At 45.2% G+C, this 21,858-nt stretch overlaps 1 protein-coding gene across 50 annotated transcripts in view; it reads right to left on the bottom strand.

Moving 5' to 3' along the window:
* The window catches only part of SFI1 (SFI1 centrin binding protein), a 121,230-nt gene extending 102,130 nt beyond the window's left edge, over positions 1-19,100 (bottom strand). For 11 of the 50 annotated variants that reach the window (XM_024240039.3, XM_063722865.1, XM_063722871.1 and 8 more), the window contains exons 1-2: positions 18,822-19,093; positions 5,125-5,246 (exon numbers count right to left, since the gene is read on the bottom strand). In XM_024240039.3, coding sequence (XP_024095807.3) covers positions 5,125-5,216 — 92 coding nt within the window. In that variant the 5' untranslated portion in view covers positions 5,217-5,246; positions 18,822-19,093. Of the gene's footprint in view, positions 1-5,124; positions 5,247-18,588 lie in introns of all 50 variants that reach the window. The other 39 variants (XM_054543358.2, XM_063722878.1, XM_054543359.2 and 36 more) reach the window with 10 other exon arrangements.
* Positions 19,101-21,858: the final 2,758 nt, after the last annotated feature.

Here is a 21,858-nt window from a genome sequence, read left to right as displayed (position 1 = left end):
ATCTTCTCATCACAAAAAATGTCAAGGCTGGGTGCAGCATCTAACACCTGTAGTCCGAGCACTTTGGGAGGTGGGCAGATTGCTTGAGCCCAGGAGTTCAAGACCAGCCTAGGCAACGTGGTGAAACCCCATTTCTACAAAAAATACAAAAATTCACCAGACATGGTGGTGCATTACTGAAGTCCCAGCTATTTGGGGGTCTGAGGCATGAAAATTGCTTGATCCCAGGAGGCTGAGGCTGCAGTGAGCCATGATCACACCACTGCACTCCAGCCTGGGCAACAAAGCGAGACCCTGTCTCAAAAGAAAAAAAAAGTCAAATACTTGAGGTGACAGATAAGTTAAATAGCTTGATTTCATCATTTTACATTTATTAAAAAATCATAACATCAGCCGGGCATGGTGGCTGATGCCTATAATCCCAGTCAGGAGCTTGAGACCAGCCTGGCCAACATGGTGAAACCCTATCTGTATTAAAAATACAAAAACTGGCTGGGCGCCGTGGCTCATGCCTGTAATCCCAGCACTTTGGGAGGCCAAGGCAGGCGGATCACAAGCTCAGAAGATCAAGACCATCCTGGCTAACATGGTGAAACCCCGTCTCTACTAAAAATACAAAAAATTAGCCGGGCGTGGTGGTGGGCACCTGTAGTCCCAGGTACTTGGGAGGCTGAGGCAGAAGAATGGCATGAACCTGGGAGGCAGAGTTTGCACTGAGCCAAGATTGTGCCACTACACTCCAGCCTGGGCGACAGAGCTAGACTCCGTCTCAAAAAAACAAAAATACAAATATTAGCTGGGCATGGTGGTGGGCGCCTGTAATCCCAGCTACTTGGGAGGCTGAGGCAGGAGAATTGTTTGAATCCCTGAGGTGGAGGTTGCAGTGAGCCAAGATTGTGCCATTGCAACTCCAGCCTGGGCGACAGGGCGAGACTCCGTCTCAAAAAAACAAAAAATAATAAATAAATAATAACATCACTTTGTATCCTATAAATACATACAACTATAACTTGTCAATATATAAAAAAAGGAATTTAAAAACTGAAAACAGTCCAAATGCCCATCAGCAAAATAGATGAACTGAAATATTCTTACAATGTAATTTTTTTTTTTTTTGAGATGGAGTTTTGCTCTTATTGCCCTGGCTGGAGTGCAATGGCACAATCTTAGCTTACCACAACCTCTGCCTCCCGGGTTCAAGCAATTCTCCTGCCTCAGCCTCCCCAATAGCTGGGATTACAGACATGTGCCACCACACCCGGCTAATTTTGTATTTTTAGTAGAGACGGGGTTTTACCATATTGGTCAGACTGGTCTCAGACTCCTGGCCTCAGATGATCTGCCCACCTCGGCCTCCCAAAGTGCGGGCACTACAGTGCTGGGATTACAGGCGTGAGCCACTGCGCCGGCCAATAATCTATTTCTTTACCTGGGTTATGGTTACATTGTTTGTTTCAAAATGATATCTTAAATGATACATTTTCCCATACCTTTCTGAATCTGCATATTTAACACCTAAGGCTGGGGCACGGTGGCTCACACCTGTAATCCCAGCACTTTGGGAGGCCAAGACAGGCAGATCACTTGAGGCCAGGAGTTCAAGACCAGCCAGACCAACATGGCGAAGCTCCTTCTCTACTAATATAAAAAAATTACCTGGGCGTGGTGGCATGTACCTGTAATCCCAGTTACTCGGGAGATTAAGGCAGGAGAATCACTGAACCCGGGAGGCAGAGGCTTCAGTGAGCCAAGATCACGCCATTGCACTCCAGCCTGGGCAACAGAGCAAGACTCTGTCTCAAACAAACAAAAAAAACTTAAAGGAAATACATTCCCTTCTTAGCCTCCCCAACCTAAAGCAGCAGGGTATTTGATGAAACCAGGCTGAGGCAGGAGAATTGCTTGAACTGGGAGGCAGAGGTTGCAGTGAGCCACGATCGCGCCACTGCACTCCAACCTGAGCGACAGAGCAAAACTCCATCTCAAAAAAAAAAAAAAAGAAAGAAACTATGCCAGAGTTAGAGGCCACAGAGCTTCATATTAAGGCCATCGTTAATTTGCTTGAGAAGATGAAATAAAGCAGGCCTAAAGAGTACTCTGCGGACCATGTAGTAAACACTGTCAGGGTGCTGGTTCAGCTTACGAGGACTCCTCCTATGAGAACGTCTATCAACAGGGGCAGGATCTCAGCAGCTATGCTTGAACTCAATGACCTTCCTCCAAGTCCTAGTTGATTACACTGGGGGAAAAAACTGACCCTTGCTGGATCACCCAAATTCATTCTCCCACGATGAAATTTTGAAGCACAAAGATGGCTCTGCTCGGGAAGAAGGGTCCATAATACCTGCTGAATAGGTCCTCAAACAGTTCTCACTCCCACTTTGCCCAAGACCCAGTGGATTTTATAAGAAACTTCTGTATATTCGTAGCACCCTAAGTTGCAAGCTACAGGAACCCAATTCAAATTAGTTTAAGAAAAAAAAGAGCATAACAGTAAGTGTCCCTCAGCAAAACTGACAAGTCTTTACCTAGATCAACCAATAAGAAAAGAGAGAACACACAGATCACCAAAATTAGGTATGAAAGAGAAGACATTATCACTGACCCTTCATAAATTAAAATAATTATAAGGGCATAAAATTAACTTTATGCCAACAAATTAGACAACATAAATGAAATGGAAAAATTTCTAGAAAAACTGAAATTACCAAAATTAACTCAGGAAGAAACACAGCTGGGCTCAGTGGCTCATGCCTGTAATCCCAGTACTTTGGGAGGCCAAGGCAGGTGGGTCATTTCAGGTCACGAGTTTAAGACAAGCCAGGCCAACATGGTAAAACCCCATCTCTACTAAAAATACAAAAATTAGCCAGGCGTGGTGGCATGCGTCTGTAATCTCAGCTACTCGGGAGGCTGAGGCAGGAGAATTGCTTGAACCAGGGAGGCAGAGGTTGCAGTGAGCCAAGATCTCACCACCATACTCCAGCCTGGGTGACAAGAGTAAGACTCCATCTCAAAAAACAAACAAAAACAATAAATAGAAACCTAATAGATCTCTAACAAGTAAAAACAATTAAATGAGTAATTAAAAATTTTCCTACAGAGGCCAGGCTTGGTAGCTCACACCTGTAATCCCAGCACTTTGGGAGGCTGAGGCAGCAAGACTGCTTGAGCTCAGGAGTTAGAAACTGCACTGAGCTGTGATCGTGCCACTGTACTCCAGTCCAGGCAACAGAGCAAGACCCTGTCTCTAAAATAAATAATTTTTCCTACAATAAAAAAGCACAGATAGTTTCAGTGATTAATTTTACCAAAGATTTAAAAAGAAATAATAGGCCGAGCACTATGGCTCAACACCTGTAATCCCAGCACTTTGGGAGGTGGAGGTGGGAAGATCACCTCAGGAATTTGAGACCAGCCCGGCCAACATGATGGAGAATCGCTTGAACTGGGCAGGCAGAGATTGCAGTGAGCCGAGACTATACCACTGCACTCCAGCCTGGGCAACAGAGCGAGACTCCATCTCAAAAATAAATAAATAAATAAATAAATATCATAACAATGCTCTATAAACTCTCCCAGAAAATAGAGGAACACTTCCAAATTCATTGAGACCAATATCACCATCATACCAAAGACAAAGATATTACCAAAAAGAAAAAAAAAAGACCAATAGACCTCGTGACAAAGATATTACTAAAAAGAAAAAAAAAAGACCAATAGACATAAAAATCCTCAAAAAACAGTAGCAAACCAAATCCAACAATGTATAAAAAACCATTGCGATGGTTAATATTAAGCGTCAACTTGACTGAATTGAAGGATGCAAAGTATTGTTTCTGGGTGTATCTGGGTGTTGCCAGAAGAGATTAACATTTGAGTCAGTGGACTAGGAGAGGAAGGCCCACCCACAATGTGGGTGGGCACCATCCAATGGCTGCCAGCACAGCTAGGAAAAGCAGGCAGAAGGTAGGAGAAGCTGACTTGCTAAGTCTTCTGGCTTGCATCTTTCTCCCATGCTGGATGTTTCCTGCCCTCGAACATCAGACTCCATGTTCTTTGGCTGTTGGATTCTTGGACTTACACCAATGGTTTACCAGGGGCTCGCAAGCCTTTGGCCACAGATTGAAGGCTGCACTGTTGGCTTCCTTACTTTTGAGGTACTGGGACTTGGACTGAGCCACTACTGGCTTCCTTGCTCCTCAACTTGCAGACTGCCTATCACGGGACCTCACCTTGTGATTGTGTGAGTCAATTCTCCTTAACAAACTCTCTTTCACATATACATATATCCTATTAGTTCTGTTCCTTTAGAGGATCCTGACTAACACAACTATATGCCATATAAACACCATGACTAAGTGGGATTTATCCCAGGAATGCAAGGCTGATTTAACATTCAAAAATCAATTTATGTAATATACCTATTAATAGAAAAAAGAGCAAAAACCACACGATTATCTCAATAAATGTACAAAAACCATGTGACAAAATCCATTAACATTCATGATAAAACCTATGAAAGGTCACAAGAAAATAGATGAAATACTAAAAATAGGATAATTTGAAGATGGTATATTTACAAACTTGTGGGTATAGAGGAACTACAAGAAACAGTGCAGGAACCTGAAGCTAGTAGAAGCTAAGGTGGTACTACCTCTAGGCCCAAAGAGATGAGGGGAGGGAACAATTACCAAAACCCAGAAAGGGAGAGTTACACAGAGTCTGCCACATTATAAGGTGCCGAGAGCTTCATTGGAGAGATACAGTCAACTGAAGGTAAAAGTCTGAAAGCAACCATGATCAAAAGTAGAAGACACGAGAGCCGGCCAACCTGGATGATATAACTTCAAAGCTCAGGAAAATAATACGCACTTCTGCTCAGAGTCAAATTTTAATGATTGATATTTCCATGCACTACTCAGAATGTTTTTTGACTGTAACATAATGTACGAAATGTATATTATCTTATAGATAAAAAACTCGAAATATCAATGACAAAAAAAACTTACCCACAGTTACTACCTCACTCATAATTTATAATTTTTTTCATACACAAAATGTTTACAGTTTTATATGAACCATCATTCCAGTTATATTTTTTTCTCAAGTCCCATCACTCACCTGGAATCAACCTTCTTCTCCATTCTCTGCTTAATCACTTTTTGATGGAAATTGTGGCTTGATATACACTTCTCAGTGAGCAGATTCTTCATGAATCAAAGTCTTTTATCTTCCCCTTCTAACTACAAGAAAAAGGGGAATAAAAAAGAGAAAATGATTTGCAGCCTCTCAGGAGCCACATTTCTGAACGGCTACATGCCAGCTCCTAGTCTCCTACCCTCCTTAATTCAACACTAGATGAACGTGGGCTAGGTCTCTGACTTAAAATATTATATTTAAATTACATTTGTTTTTATCTTTTGAGATGAAGTGTTGCTCTTTCACCCAGGCTGGAGTGCAGTGGCATGATCTCAGCTCACTGCAACCTCCACCTCCTGGGCTCAAGCAATTCTCCTGCCTCAACCTCTCAAGTAGCTGGGATTACAGGTACCTGCCACCACACCTGACTAATTTTTTATTTTTCAGTAGAGACAGGATTCCACCATGTTGGCCAGGCTGGTCTCAAACTCCTGACCTCAAGTGATCTGCCCACTTTGGCCTCCCATGCTAAAATTACAGTGGTGAGCCACCACACCCAGCCTCATTGTGGCTTTGATTTGCATTTCTCTAATGATCAGTGATACTGAGCTTTTTTTCATGTTTGTTCACCATATATATGTCTTCTTTTGAAAAGTGTCTGTTCATGTCCTGTGCCCATTTCTTAATGGGGCTGTTTTTATCTCATAATGTTGTAAATGCTAGATGTTAGACCTTTGTCAGATGGATAGAGTGCAAAAATTTTCTCCCATTCTGTAGGTTGGCTGTTTACTCTGATGATAGTTTCTTTTGCTGTGCAGAAGTGCTTTAGTTTAATTAGAAATTAAACTAAATTTGTCAATTTTTGATTCTGTTGCGATTGCTGCTGGCATCTTCATCATGAAATCTTTGCCTGTGCCTATGTCTTGAATGGTATTGCCTAGATTTTCTTCTAGAGTTTTTATAGTTTTGGGTTTTCAATTTAAGTCTTTAACCCATCTTGAGTTGGTTTTTATACATGGTGTAAAGAAGGAGTCCAGTTTCAATATTTGAATATGGCTAGCCAGTTCTCCCAGCACCTGTTATTAAATAGGGACTCCTTCCCCCATTGCTGGTTTTGGTCAGATTTGTCAAAGATCAGATGGTTGTAGGTGTGCAGTCTTATTTCTGGGTTCTCTATTCTGTTCCATTAGTCTATGTTTCTGTTTTTGCGCCAGTACCATTCTGTTTTTGTTACTGTAACCTCGTAGTATAGTTTGAAGTTGGGTAGCGTGATGCCTGCAGCTTTGTTCCTTTTGCTTAGGATTGTCCTGGCTATTCATGCTTTTTTGTTCCATATGAATTTTAAAGTAGTTTTTGCTAATTCTGCGAAGAATGTCAATGGTAGTTAATGGTAACAGCATTGAATCTGTAAATTGCTTTGGGCGGTATGGCCATTTTCATGATACTGATTTTTCCTATCCATGAGCATGGAATGTTTTTCCATTTGTTTGTGTCACCTCTGATTTCTTTGAGCAGTGGTTTGTAGCTCTACTTGAAGAGGTCTTTCACTTCCCTTGTTAGCTGTATTCCTAAGTATTTTATTATTTTTGTGGCAACTGTGAATAGCAATTCATTCACGATTTGGTTCTCTCCTTGCCTGTTGTTGGTGTACAGGAATGTTTGCAATTCTTGCACATTGATCTGTATTCTGAGGCTTTGCTCAGGTTGGTTATCAGCTTCAGAAGCTTTTGGGCTGAGGCGATGGGGTTTTCTAGATACAGAATCATGTCATCTGCAAAATGTTATTTTCTAATGAAGGAAACTGAGAGGGGAGTGAGCCACACTCAGAAGTTGTGCCCGGTTCTTTCTTCATGTCTAGATGCTTCAGCACCTTCAACTTCCCTTCACAAAAACACCAGTAGAGGCCAAGATTTCTTATTTTCCCTCAGATTAATTTTTACGGTTATCAGTGTTACTGTGTATAGTTTTCATTTTCTTTCTTTTCTTTTTTTAAAGACAGAATTTCTGGCCAGGCACAGTGGCTCGCGCCTGTAATCCCAGCCTTTTGGGAGGCTGAGGCGGGCAGATCACCTGAAGTCAGAAGTTCAAGACCAGCCTGCCCAACATGGGGAAACTCCATCTCTACTAAAAATACAAAAATGAGCCAGGCATGGTGGTGGGCACCTGCAATCCCAGCTACTCAGGAGGCTGAGGCAGGAGAATCACTTGAACCCGTGAGGCAGAGGTTGCAGTGAACCAAGATCACACCACTGCACTGCAGCCTGGGTGACAGAGCAAGACTCTGTCTCAGAGAAAAAAAAAAAAAAAAAAGACAGGATTTCCCTCTGTCACCCAGGCTGGAATGCAGCAGTGCAATCACAGCTCATTGCAGCCTCGACCTCCTCAGGCTCAGGTGATCCTCCTACCTCAGCCTCCCAAAGTGTTAGGATTACAGGCATGAGCCACCATGCCTGGCCTTTTTTCTTTCTCACGCTGTCATCCAGGGTCTCATGCTATTATCCAGGCTGAAGTACTGTGGCACCATCACGGCTCACTGCAGCCTCAACCTCCCATGCTCAAGCAGTCCTCCCACCATAGCCTCCCAGGTAGCTGGGACCACAGGTATGTGCCACCATGCTCAGCTTATTTTTTATTATTTGTAGAGACAGGGTCTTGCTATATTGCCCAGGCTGGTCTCAAACTCCTGAGCTCAACTGACCTATCCACCTTAGCCTCCCAAAGTGCCTTTTTTTGTTTGTAGAGATAGGGTCTCACTCTGTCACTCAGGCTGGAGTGCAGTGGTGTGATCATAGCTGACTGTAATCTCAAACTCCTGGCCTCAAGCAATTCTCCTGTCTCGGCCTCCCAAGTAGCTGGGACTACAGACAGGCACCACTGCACCTCGCCTAGTTTTCATTTTTTCTTTTTCTTTTTTCTTTTTTTTTTTTTTCGAGACAGTCTCGCTCTGTTGCCCAGGCTGGAATGCAGTGGTGCAATCTAGGCTCACTGCAACCTCCATTTCCCGGGTTCAACCGATTCTCCCGCTTCAGCTTCCCATGTAGCTAGGATTACAGGAATACACAACCACAACTGGCTACTTTTTGTATTTTTAGTAGAGATGGGGTTTCCTCATGTTGGCGAGGCCAGTCTTAAACTCCTGACCTTAAATGATCTGCCCGCCTCGGCCTCCCAAAGTGCTGGGATTATAGGCGTGAGCCACTGTGCCTGAGCCCATTTTTCATTTTCAATTGGTGATAATGTCTATCAAAGATATTCATTAGGAACTGAATAATGACATAGTTTTATTATTATTATCATTTTTTAGTGCCAGGAATAGTAGTGTTGTGGGTTGAATTGTGTTCCCCAAAAAAGATTTGCTGAAATCCTTACCCCTGCTACCTGCGAATGTGACCTTATGTGAAAACAGGGTCTTTGCAGAATTAAGATGTAAGTTAAGATGAGGTCACATGGGAGTAGGGTGCGCCCTTAATCCAACACGATTTGTGTCTTTCTTAAAAGAGAAGAGATACAGGGACAGATACACATAAAGAGGAGAATGCAATGTGATGACAGAGGCAGAGATTAGAGTGATGTATCTACAAGAATTGCCAAAGATTGCTGGCAACATCAGAAGCTAAGAGAAAGGCATGGAACAGATCCTCCCCTGAGCCTTCAGGGAGAGGATGACACCTTGATTTCAGACTTCTAGCCTCTAAAACTGTGAAAGAATAAACTTCTATTAGTTTTAAGCCAACCGGTTTGCAGTACTTTGTTACAGCAGCCCTAGGAAGCTAATACAAGTAGTAAGATAGAAGAGTAAGATTTAAGTAGATGGTAGAGGCAAGCTAACAGGGTGAACATGTCCTGTGTTGAGTAATTGTGATGCATTTACAAGATGTTTCATTCTAAAAGAATGAAGTCACCCTTATAATCAAGGTCACATATTTCAATGACAGTCAGACAAGGAATTAGCCAGTTTATCCATACAAAACGAATAATCCTTACTTACATCAAACCGATGCCCTAGTTTTTCTGATACTACACGCCAAGTAACAGAGGTCATCATAAGTGATTATTTCTACAAATAAATCAAATGGAGTATTCAAATAGTGATTTTTGGTGAAATACTGCTATAATCAATGTGTCACTGCCTTGGGTTTCTGTCATAATGATCCTGTGAAATGTCCTTCGTGGTCAAGGACTCCCTTTTGTTATATACTCTACACCAGCATTCTACCTATTTGTACATGTCTGCCTTCCGCACTAAAATATAAATTCCATGGAAACAGGAATCACATCTGATCTTCTCTCCACTCTATCTCCAGCCTCTAAAACAACGTCTGTAACCTCACAGATAAAATACACATATACTGGAAAAACTAGGACACAGGTTTGCTTTCAGTAACGACATGTGTGAATATAAACTTGCTTATAAGTTGGAATATAATGATAATCAAATACAAAACATGGCCGAGGACGGTGGCACACGCCTGTAATCCTAGAACTTTGGGAGGCCGAAGCAGGTGGATCACCTGAGGTCAGGAGTTCGCCACCAGACTGACTAACGTGGTGAAACCCTGTCTCTACTTAAAAAAAAAAAAAATGGCATGGTGGCGAATGCCTGTAATCCGAGCTACTTGGGAGGCTGAAACAAGAGAATCGCTTGTACCTAGGAGGCGGAGGTTGCAGTGGGCCAAGATCACACCACTGTACTCCAGCCTGGGCAACAAGAGCAAAACTCCATCTGAAAAAAAAAAAAAAAAACAGTCCAAGAAAAACAAAAATTATTAGGTGTTGACTCCCAGTTAAACATGTAGATTGACCTTCTAAGGTGACAGTAAAGAATACAAAGGAACAAACCATACGGTTAAAGAGATGAGAGAGGAGATTATAGGACAGGAGGGATTTCCACAGAGTTTTACAAGAAAGGAAAACGAAGTGGCCTAACAGGTTTGAGGAAGTGAAAAACTTCAGAGTGGACACCAAAGGTAAGCGGGCCACACAGAATTCCAACCCTGTCAGACAGGGTATTCACGCCACTTCTGCTGTCCTGCTTCCAAAATTCTGGTAGTTAGATGGTACCTCTCAGGCAGGAGACTGGAAAAGTCTTCTCAGAAAACACTAAAAACTAACATATCTCCAGATTCTGAGACCTGTGCCTTACTCTCCATCAATGAAAAAGCAGACTTGTCCCTAGATTACCCTAAAGTGAAGCCCATGAACTCACAAGTCCTGCTCAGACACTAGGAGCTTCCAATTAATTTCTCAGTTACACCTTTTTTTTTTTTTTTTTGAGACAGAGTCTCACTTTGTTGCCCAGGCTGGAGTGCAGTGGCTCAATCTCGGCTCACTGCAAACTCTGCCTCCTGGGTTCAAGCGATTCTTCTGTCTCAGCCTCCTGAGTACCATCACACCTGGCTAAGCCAGACTGGTCTTGAATTCCTGACCTCAAGTGATCTGCCCGCCTCAGCCTCCCAAAGTGCTGGTATTATAGGCAGGACCCACCGCGCTCGGCCATAATCTCTCAGTTACACTTAAGTATAAACGGATCGAGAATCACAAAACATTTAGAAAAGACCTCCAACAAGCAAAAAAGAGACCAAAATAAACCCAACAAAGCACTGATGAAGTGCTACCATCCATGATGAAATCTTGCTAAAAACTGAACCTGGCTGGGCGCAGTGGCTCACACCTGTAATCCCAGGACTTCAGGAGGCCGAGGCAGGTGGATCACCTGAGGTCAGGAGTTCAAGACCAGCCTGGCCAACATGGTGAAACCCTGTCTCTACTAAAAATACAAAAATTAGCCGGGCATGGTGGCAGGTTCCTGTAATCCCAGCTACTTGGGAGGCTGAGGCAGGAGAATCGCTTGAACCCAGGAGGTGGACGTTGCAGTGAGCCGAGATCACGCCATTACACTCCAGCCTGGGTGACAAGAGTGAAACTGAACCTGAATATCATCCAGCCTCATCTAGAACTAAGTACAGTAAGTCCTCACTTAACGTCATTGATAGGTTCTTGGAAACTGCAACTTTAAGCAAAGTGATGTATAAAGAGACCAATTTTATCATAAGCTAATTGATATAAACAAGAGTTAAGTTCCTATAACATATTTCTGGTCACAAAACATCATCAAACTTCTAAATAAAGATCCAAATCCTTTTAATATTAAACACTGAAATAAATGTGAGCTATACATACATGTACAGAAGATTCATAAGAATAAGTAAGGTAATTATTTACCCACTTATTCCATTTCAGGGTCAAGGATGGCTAGAGTCTATCCTGGCAGCTCAGGGCACAAGGGGGGAAGCCACCCTGGACAGGATGCCATTCATGGCATTGCACACTCACACACACACTCACTCACACTAGGATCATTTAGACATGTCAATGAAGCTAATGTGCTTATCGTGGGGACATGGGAGGAAATCAGAGCATCCGGCGAAAACCCACACAGGCATGAGGAACGTGCCAACTACAGACAGACAGTGGACCCATCCAGAATCGATTTTTTCTTATCAATGTTATGTTTTAACAAAATGTTGAGAGTACCACACAATCAAAAATGTATAGACTATAATCAAAATAACATCTATAGAGAGGGTACTCTGCTACGCATTAGTGCTAAGCACTTTTCATGAACTACCTACTTTAATATAACTACCTCAGCAAGTGGTTATCAACTTCATTTTATAGATGGAGGGTTCAAGGTTCCCAGCTAACAAGTGGTGGAACTGGGACTAGTACAGGCAGACCTCAGAGATACTGAGAGTTCAGCTGCAGAGCACATAAATAAAGCCAGTCACATGAATTTTTTGATGTCCGAGTTCATATAAAAGTTATGTCAGCTGGGCAAGGTGACTCACGCCTGTAATCCCAGCACTTTGGGAGGCCGAGGCGGGTGGATCACGAGGTCAGGAGATCGAGACCATCCTGGCTAACATGGTGAAACCCCATCTCTACTAAAAATACAAAAAATTGCCGGGCGTGGTGGCGGGCGCCTGTAGTCCCAGCTACTTGGGAGGCTGAGGGAGGAGAATGGCATGAACCCGGGAGGCGGAGCTTGTAGTGAGCCAAGATCACGCCACTGCACTCCAGCCTGGGTAACAGAGCAACACTCTGTCTCAAAAAAAAAAAAAAAAAAAAAAAAGTTATGCCTACACTTGTAGTTAAGTGTGCAATAGCACTGTCTAAAAAACTAATGTACATACCTTAATTTAAAAATACTTTGGCCGGGCACAGTGGCTCACGACCGTAATCTCAGCACTTTGGGAGGCCAAGGTGGGCGGGTCACGAGGTCAGGAGTTCGAGACCAGCCTGGACAATACGGTGAAACCTCCGTCTCTACTAAAAATACAAAAATTAGCCAGTGGTGGTGGTGGGCGCCTGTAATCCCAGCTACTCGGGAGGCTGAGGCAGGAGAATTGCTTGAACCTGGGAGACGGAGGTTGCAGCGAGCCGAGATCGTGCCATTGCATTCCAGTCTGGGTAACAGAGCAACACTCAGACTCAAAAAAAAAAAAAAAAAAACCACCTTATTGGGCAGGTGCAGTGGCTCACGCCTGTAAATCCCAGCACTTTGGGAGGCCTAGGCGGGAGGATCACCTGAGGTCAGGAATTCGAGACCAGCCTGGCCAACATGGCAAAACCCTGTCTCTACTAAAAACACAAAATTAGTTGGGTATGGTGGCAGGTGCCTGTAATTCCAGCTACTCAGGAGGCTGAGGCAGAAGAATCGCTTGAACCTAGGAGGCGGAGGTTGCAGTGAGCCAAGATCACGCCATTGCATTCCACCATGGGCGATGAGATGAAACGGTCTCAAAAATAAAAATAAAAAAAACACTTTATTGCTAAAAAATGCTAACAATTATCTGATTCTTCAGTGAGTTGTAATATTTTTGCCAGTAGAGGGTCTTGCCTCCATGTTAATAGCTGCTGACTGATCAGGGTAGTGATTGCTGAAGGTTGGAGTGGCTGTGGCAATTTATTTTTGTTTTTTTTGAGACAAAGTCTCACTCTGTGGTGCGATCTCGGCTCCTGGGTTCAAGCGATTCTCCTGCCTCAGCCTCCCGAGTAGCGGAAATTATAGGCGCCCGCCACCACAACTGGCTTTTATATTTTTAGTAGAGTCAGGGTTTCACCATGTTGGCCAGGCTGGTCTTGAACTACTGACCTCAAGTGATCGCCCACCTCAGCCACCCAAAGTGCTAGGATTACAGGCGTGAGCCACTGCATCTGGCAGCTGTGGCATTTTCAATTTTTTTTTTTCCTTTTTTAAGATGGAGTCTCACTCTGTCGCCCAGGCTGGAGCACAGTGGCGCAATCTCGGCTCACTGCAACCTCCGCCTCCTGGGTTCAAGCGATTCTCCTGCCTCAGCCTCTGGAGTAGCTGGGACTACAGGTGCACACCACCGTGCCTGGTTAATATTTGTATTTTTAGTAGTGACGGGGTTTCACCATGTTGGCCAGACTGGTCTCAAACTCCTGACCTCAGGTCATCTGCCCGCCTCAGCCTCCCAAAGTGCTGGGATTAGAGGTGTGAGCCACTGCACCCAGCCTGGCAGTTTCTTAAAATAAGACAATAGTGATGTGTGTCACATTGATGGACTCTTCCTTTCATCAAAGATTTCTCTATAGCATGTAATGCTATTTAATAGCATTTTACCCACAGTAGAACATCTTTCAAATTGAAGTCAATCCTCTCAAATCCTACCACCGCTTTGTCAACTAAGTTTATGTAATGTTCTAAATCCTTTGCTGTCATTTCAACAATGTTCACAGCATCTTCACCAGGTGTAGATTTCAACTAAAGAAACCACTTTCACCAGGCACGGTGGCTCACACCTGTAATCCCAGCACTTTGGGAGGCTGAGAGATGGAGACCATCCTGGCTAACACAGTGAAACCCTGTCTCTACTAAAAATACAAAAAATTAGCCAGGCGTGGTGGCACATGCCTGTAATCCCAGCTACTTGGCAGGCTGAGGCAGAAGAATCACTTGAACCCGGGAGGCGGAGGTTGTGGTGAGCACTTTGGGAGGCCAAGGCAGGAGGACTGCTTGAGGCCAGGCCAAGGCAGGAGGACTGCTTGAGGCCAGGAGTTCAAGACCAGCCTGGTCAACAAGACCGTCATCTCAAAAAAAAAAAAACACAAAACAACGAGGCATGGTATTACACACTCAGATACTCAGGAGGCAGGAGGCTAAGGCAGGAGAATCACTTTCACCTAGTTCAAGGCTGCAATGAGCCATGATCACCACTGCACTCCAGCCTGGACAACAGAACAAGACGCTGTCTGAAAACAAAAACAAAAACAAGACTGGGCATGTAGTGGCTCAGGCCTGTAATCCCAGCACTTTGGGAGGCCGAAGCAGGTGGATCACACGAGGTCAGGAGGGCAAGAGTGTGCCATGCACTCCAGCCTGGGCAACAAGAGTGAAACTCCATCTCAAAAAAAAAAAAGAAACCACTCCTCATCTCATCCATCCAAGTTTTATCATGAGGTTGCAGCAACTGGTCACATTTTTAGGCTGCCCTTCTAATTCTAGTTCGCTTGATTTTTCTATCACATTCCACCACTCGGGTCTTGAGTCTCTCAGTCATCCATGGGGGCCTGACTCAACTTCTTCAAACTCCTTTTAATGATTTTTTTTTTTTTTTTTAGACGGAGTCTTGCTCTGTCACCCAGGCTAGAGTGCAGTGGTGCAGTCTTGGCTCACTGCAACCTCTGCCTCCTGGGTTCAAGCAATTCTCATGCCTCAGCCTCCTGGGTAGCTGGGATTACAGGTGCCCACCACCACACCCAGCTAATTTTTGTATTTTTAGTAGAGACAGGGTTTCTTCATGTTGGCCAGGCTAGAATTGATATTTTAACCTCTTCCCACAAATCATGAATGTTCTTAATGGCACCTAGAATGTTAAATCCTTTCCAGAAAATTTTCAATTTACTTTGCCCAGATCCATCAGAGGAATCACTACCTATGGCAGCTATGGCCTCACAAAACGTATTTTTTTTTTTTTTTTTTTTGATATGGAGTCTGGTCACTCTGTTGCCCAGGCTGGAGTGCAATGGCGCAATCTTGGCTCACTGCAACCTCCACCTCCCGGGTTCAAGTGATTCTCCTGCCTCAGCCTCCCCAGTAGCTGGGATTATGGGCGCCCACTACCACATCTGGCTAATTTTTTGTATTTTTTACTTGAGACAGGGTTTCACTATGTTGGCCAGGCTGGTCTCAAACTCCTGACCTTGTGATCCACCCGCCTCGGCCTCCCAAAGTGCTGGGATTACAGGCGTGAGCCACTGTGCCCAGCCCACAAAATGTATTTCTTAAATAATGACTTGAAAGTCAAAATTACTCCTTGAACCGTGGGCTGTAGAATGCATTCTGTGTTAGCAGACACGTAAAATAACATTAATCTCTTTGTACATCTTCATCAGAGTTCCTTGGTGACCAGGTGCCTTGTTAATGACCAGTAATATCTTGAAAGGAATCCTTTTTTCTGAACAGTAGGTCTCAATAGTAGGCTTAAAATATTCCGTAAACCACACTGTAAACATGATGTAAAGACATTCAGTAAATAGACATGTGGTCATCCTGGGTTTGTTGTTGCATTTACAGAGCATAGGCAGAATAGAGTTAACATAATTCCTAAAAGCCCTAGGAGTTTTGGCATGGTACATGAGCATTAGCTTCAGCTTAAAGTCACCAGCTGCATTAGCCCCTAACAAGAGAGGCAGCCTGTCCTTCGAAGCTTTGAAGCCAGGCATTGACTTCTCTCTAGCCATAAAAGTCCAAGAATGGCATCTTCTTCCAATAGAAGACTGCTTCTATCTACACTGAAAATCAGTTGTTCAGTGGAGACACTTGCATCAAAAATCTTAGCTAGATCTTCTGGAAAACTTGCTGCCATACCTTGCACTTTGATGTTATAGAGATGGCTTCTTTCCTTAAACCTCAGCCAGGTGCTGTGGCTCATACCTGGAATCCCAGCACTTTGGGAGGCCAAGACAGGAGGATTGCCTGAGGCCAGCCCAGTCAACTAGCAAGACCCTCATCTCAAAAAAAAAAAAAATAGCCAAGCATGGTGTCACACACCCAGACACTCAGGAGGCTAAGGCAGGAGGATCTCTTGCGCCTATAAGTTCAAGGCTGCAATGAGCCATGATCGCCACTGCACTCCAGCCTGCATGACAGAACAAGACCCTGTCTCAAAACAAAATCAAGGCTGGGTGCGGTGGCTCACGCCTGTAATCCCAGCACTTTGGGAGGCCGAGGCGGGCAGATCACGAGGTCAGGAGATCGAGGCCATCCTGGCTAACATGGTGAAACCCTGTCTCTACTAAAAATACAAAAATATTAGCTGGGCATGGTGGCAGGCGCCTGTAGTCCCAGCTACTAGGGAAGCTGAGCCAGGAGAATGGCGTGAACCTGGGGCGCGGAGTTTGCTGTGAGCCGAGATTGCTCCACTGCACTCCAGCCTGGGCAACAGAGCGAGACTCATCTCAAAAAAAAACAAAAAACCAAAAACAAGGCTGGGCGCAGTGGCTCAGGCCTGTAATCCCAGCACTTTGGGAGGCCAAGGGGGGTGGATCACATGAGGTCGGGAGTTCAAGACCAGTCTGGCCAACATGGTGAAACGCCCTCTCTACTAAAAATACAAAATTAGCTAAGCATGGTGGTGGGCGCCCGTAATCCCAGCTACCCGGGTGGCTGAGGCAGAAAAATCACTAGAAACCAGGAGGTGGGGGTTGCAGTGAGCTGAGATCGTGCCACTGCACCTCCAGTGAAACTCTGTCTCAAAACCAAAACCAAACCAAACAAAAATCAACCCTTGCTAGCTTCCAACTTTTTTTTTTTTTTGAGACAGAGTCTCACTGCCGCCCAGACTACAGTGCAGCGGACTGATCTCGGCTCACTGCAACCTCCACCTTGTGGGCTAAAGCGATTCTCCTTCTGAGTAGCTGGGACTATAGGGACGCACCACCGCGCCCAGCTAATTTTTGTATTTTTAGTAGAGGCGGGATTTCACCTTGTTGGCCAGGCTGGTGATCCGCCCACCTCGGCCTCCCAAAGTGCTGGGATCACAGGCATGAACCACTGCCCCTGGCCAGCTTACAACTTTTCTTTTGCAGCTTGCTCATCTCTCCCAGCCCTCATAGATTTGAAGAGAATTAGGGCCTTGCTCAAAATTAGATTTTGGTTTAAAAGAATGTTGTGGCTGGTTTGATCTTCTATCCAGACTACTAAAACTTTCTCCATATCAGCAATAAGGCTGTTTAGCTTTCTTATCCCTGGTGTGTTCCCTGGAGTAGCACTTTTAATTCGCTTCAACAACTTTTTCTTTGCATGCACAACTCAGCTGTTTGGTACAAGAGGCCTAGCTTTCATGTTATTTCAGCTTTTGATGTGCCTCCTTCACTAAGCTTAGTCATTTCTAGCTTTTGATATAAAGTGAGAGACATGGAACTGTTCCTTTCACTGGAACACTTAGGGGCCACTGTGGGGCTATTAATTGGCCTAATTTCAATATTTTTGCCTCTCAGGCTACAAGGAGGACCTAGAGGGAGGAGAGAAACAGGGAACTGGCAGGTAGGTGGAGCAGTCAGACACAACACAAGTTTGCTGTCTTATACCAGTGAGGTTCGTGGCCACCTAAAACAATTGCAATAACAACATCAAAGATCACTGATCACAGATCGCTGTAACGGTATACCTGAAATAAAAAGTTTGAAATATAGCGATAGTTACCAAAGTGTGAGTGACAGGAAGTGGGCACATGCTGTTGAAAAAATAGTTGCTTGGTGCAGGGCTGCTTGCTACAAACTTTCCATTTGTAAAAAACACGGTATCTGTGAAGTGCAATAAAGCGAGGTATGGCTGTACTCAAGTCCCTCACATCATTCATTCAACAAATATTTACAACACATCTACACAGCAGTTAAGAAACCTGAACAGCCTCCCATAAAATAAAAACAGGCACCCACCTCCCACGCGGGGAAGACTTCAAGGTTTGTTTACTGCGTTACTCCCTGCGGGCTCAGTGGGGGTAAGGTCGCCCATATACCAGCCCTTCCGCTCCCGGGCCACGTAGCCGGGAGGAGGAAACCCCTGATTTGGATCCGCGCACGCTAAGGAGCATTGCGTGGACTCGAGCACCGGCCAGGAGCGCACTAGACGCCTGGGAGGATGCGGTGCCCCCAAGGCGGAAGACAAGAAGCCCAGAAGACGCGGCGGGAGAGGATGGCAGGCTCCAGGCCCCGTCCTGCGCCCTCTTGTCGCACTTCCTTCATTCCCGCACCACAGACCCGCAAGTAGACAACATCACCTGCACTTTCAGGGGAGGAAGCGGAGGCTCGGACAGATTTCACGGGGCTCGGAGGAACCCGACTGAGCTCCTTGCCGGGCTCACTGCCGGAAAGGCAGAGCCCAGAAGAGGGTGGGGACCTTAGGGCCGGGCCTTGTACCTGGGGAAGCCGAGCCATCGGGCCTGACGCTGGGAGAAAACCCGGCGGTATAGGGCGGTCCGGGACCCGCTTCTTAACTCCCGCGCGGTCCACGCCCGCCTCAGCGCTTCGCGCGCCTCTAGACGCCAGTCTCGCGCGGGCCCGCCCTCGTCTCCACGGCGACGCGGCGCGCACGAGGACCACCCCGCCCAGACCCCGGGACTTGCGCAGCCTCAGTCGGGTAGGTGGCGCACCTCAGGTTGCTTTGCAGCAGCGGCAATGAGAGTCGGTTTCGAGGGGCGTGGAGCAGGCACCCTCTGGGCATCCCCACCGAGGGTTATCTCCTTGGCTCGCCAGCTTCGCTCTGAGCTCAGCTTGCTACTGCTCCTCTTAGACAAGAGAAGTGGGAGGTATTCCGAGGCGGAACCCCGAGTTACGCCGCCCGTGGCCGAGCGCTAAGGATGAGGTTCCAGCTGGGAGGCGGCTGCGAACCAAAGTCCTCCCTCCCTCACTTCCGGACTCGTGCTTGGGCCTCTCTGGCTTTTGGTTCACAGGGAGTAGAAACCGGAACCCGTGGAGTATGACCCACGCATGCGTGGACCCGGCAGGTTGCTACAGCTTGCACTTGGAGGGGAGAGGTCCCATGGCCCCCGAATTAGAAATCCCAGGCTTATCTCTTTTTGTAACCCTTCATTTTAAAATGTAATTAATAAGCACTCTTTTTGTTAAATTTTTAAATTTGGGCCGATCCTAATAATCTTAAAAATAGGAGTGGGAGGGGTAAGTGGGACTTTTGAAATACTTTTTTACGTGCTTTGTAAAACATTTGAAAACACGTGAGATTCCTGGTGCAGAGACTAAAAGTAGTAGTTATTTACTTGAAAGATTTTACGCTAAAAACAGGAAAATTAACTTGTTGGGTGTCTCGGGGTTAGACTCACAGATAATTTGTATTTTTGCCCTATTTTCTACATGCTAGTTTTTGCAATTAAAACATTTATTATTTATTTTTTGAGAAGGAGTCTCCCTCTGTAGCCCAGGCTGCAGTGCAGTGGCGTGATCTGGGCTCCCTTCCACCTCCACCTCCCGGGTTCAAGCGTTTCTCCTACCTCAGCCTCCTAGGCGCACGCCACCACGCCCGGCTAATTTTTGTTTTTTGTTTTTTGTTTTTTTTTTTGATAGAGACGGGTTTTACCATGTTGGCCAGGTGTGTATCGAACTCCTGACCTCAGATGATCCGCCCGCCTTGGCCTCCCAAAGTGCTGGGATTACAGGCATGAGCCACCACGCCTGGCCCTAAGTTATGTTTTATATGGTGAAACCTCGTCTCTACTAAAAATAAAATTAAAAAAATTAGCCGGGGGTGGTAGTGGGCACCTGTAATCCCAGCTACTGGGGAGGCTGAGGTGGAAGAATCGCTTGAACCCAGGAGGCAAAGGTTGCAGTGGGCCAAGATCGTGCATTTGCCTGGGCAACAAGAGCAAAACTCTGTCTCAAAAAAAAAATAACATAATTTAAAAGGAGTTCTACTTTAGCGGACATCAATGCCATTGTTTTAGGGACAACTTTTATCTGAAGTTAATGTGGCCAAGTAGTTTTAAAATAATTTAGTAAGCTTCAAGGTTGTAATTAACAGTATAACTAAAAGATATTTACTGTAATTTAGCCTGAGTACTTTTATATAATTATGTAGATTTATATAAATTATATATTTAGGATAAGTCAATAAACATTCTTTCTAGATGATTTGAGCTAATTTCCTAACGCTTTCTTCCTGTTACGTGCATTTATCATCCTCAGCTTTGACAAATTTAGGAGGGATGAAAGGCATTTCCATTTGAGTTACAATGAAAATAGTCCTGTCGGGAAAGATTAGAAGATAATAGTATACAATAATAGCTAGGGACAAGGACATCTTAGAGGCTGGGCACAGTGGCTCACACCTGTAATCTGAGCATTTTGGAAGGCTGAGCCAGGAGAATTGCCTGAGCCCAGTAGTTCAAGAACAGCCTGGGCAACATAGTGAGACCCCCATCTCTACAAAATATAAAAAATTTGACCAGGCGCAGTGGCTCACGCCTATAATCCCAGCACTTTGAGAGGCCAAGGTGGGTGATCACTTGAGGTGAGGAGTTTGAGACCAGCCTGGCCAACATGGTGAAACCCCATCTCTACTACTAAAAATAGAAAAATTAGCCAGGCGTGGAGTCACGAGCCTGTAATCCCGGCTACTCGGGGGGTTGGGGCAGGAGAATCGCTTGAACCTGGTGGGGGTGGTTGCAGTAAGCCAAGATCCTGCCACTGCACTCCAGCCTGGGTGACAGTGTGAGACTCTGTCTCGAAAACAAACAAAAAACTAAGGGTTACTCTTGGAGCAAGAAAAACTGAGTAGGAAAAAGCCCATTTAGAGAGGTGCAATGCAGCCTTCTGTGATGCGGCTGCTGAAAGGTCATGGCCTGGCATTAAACTCTCTCACAGGTGCTCTTATAATTTCTGGGTTTCTAGTATATTCTTTTTTCTTTTCTTTTTTTGAGACAGTTTCTCTTTAGTCGCCCAGGCTGGAGTGCGGTGGCGCGATCTCGGCTCACTGCAACCTCTGCCTCCCAGGTTCAAGCGATTTTCCTGGCTCAGCCACCCACGTAGCTGGGATTACAGGCATATGCCACCACACCCGGCTAATTTTGTATTTTTAGTAGAGACGGGGTTTCGTCACGTTGGCCAGGCTGGTCTAGAATTCCTGATCTCAAGTGATCCTCCCACCTCAGCCTCCCGAAGTGCTGGGATTACAGGCATGAGCCACCATGCCCGGCCAGTTTCTAGTATTTTCATTTGCTTCTCTACTGTTCTTGGACTGCTAATTCCCCCGACTGACTGAATCTTTGAGACCCCTTATGCCAAACTTTGGGCGAACAATTTGGACCTAAACCAAGATCTTACACATATTTAGTAAAGAACTAGAATAATTTCTCTCTCAAAGAGCTTTCCCAAGCTGATACTTGAAAATTGGTTATTAGTTGCAGAAGGGGGCATTTAGAATTACAAATTATTGGCCTGGCACGATGGCTCACACCTAGCACTTTCCGAGCCCGAGGTTGGGAGATCACATGAGGTCAGGAGTTCAGACCAGCCTGGCCAACATGGTGAAACCCTATCTCTACTAAAAATACAAAAGTTAGCCGGGTGTGGTGGCACAGGCCTGTAGTCCCAGCTTCTTGGGAGGCTGAGGCATGAGAATTGCTTGAACTCAGGAGACGGAGGTTGAGTGAGCCAATTGTGCCACTGCACTGTAGC

This window comes from Pongo abelii, chromosome 23, assembly GCF_028885655.2.
Source record: "Pongo abelii isolate AG06213 chromosome 23, NHGRI_mPonAbe1-v2.0_pri, whole genome shotgun sequence".
Classification (NCBI taxonomy): domain Eukaryota; kingdom Metazoa; phylum Chordata; class Mammalia; order Primates; family Hominidae; genus Pongo; species Pongo abelii.
Note: the sequence above shows the minus strand (reverse complement) of the source record. Positions and strands in the feature narration are given on the sequence as shown.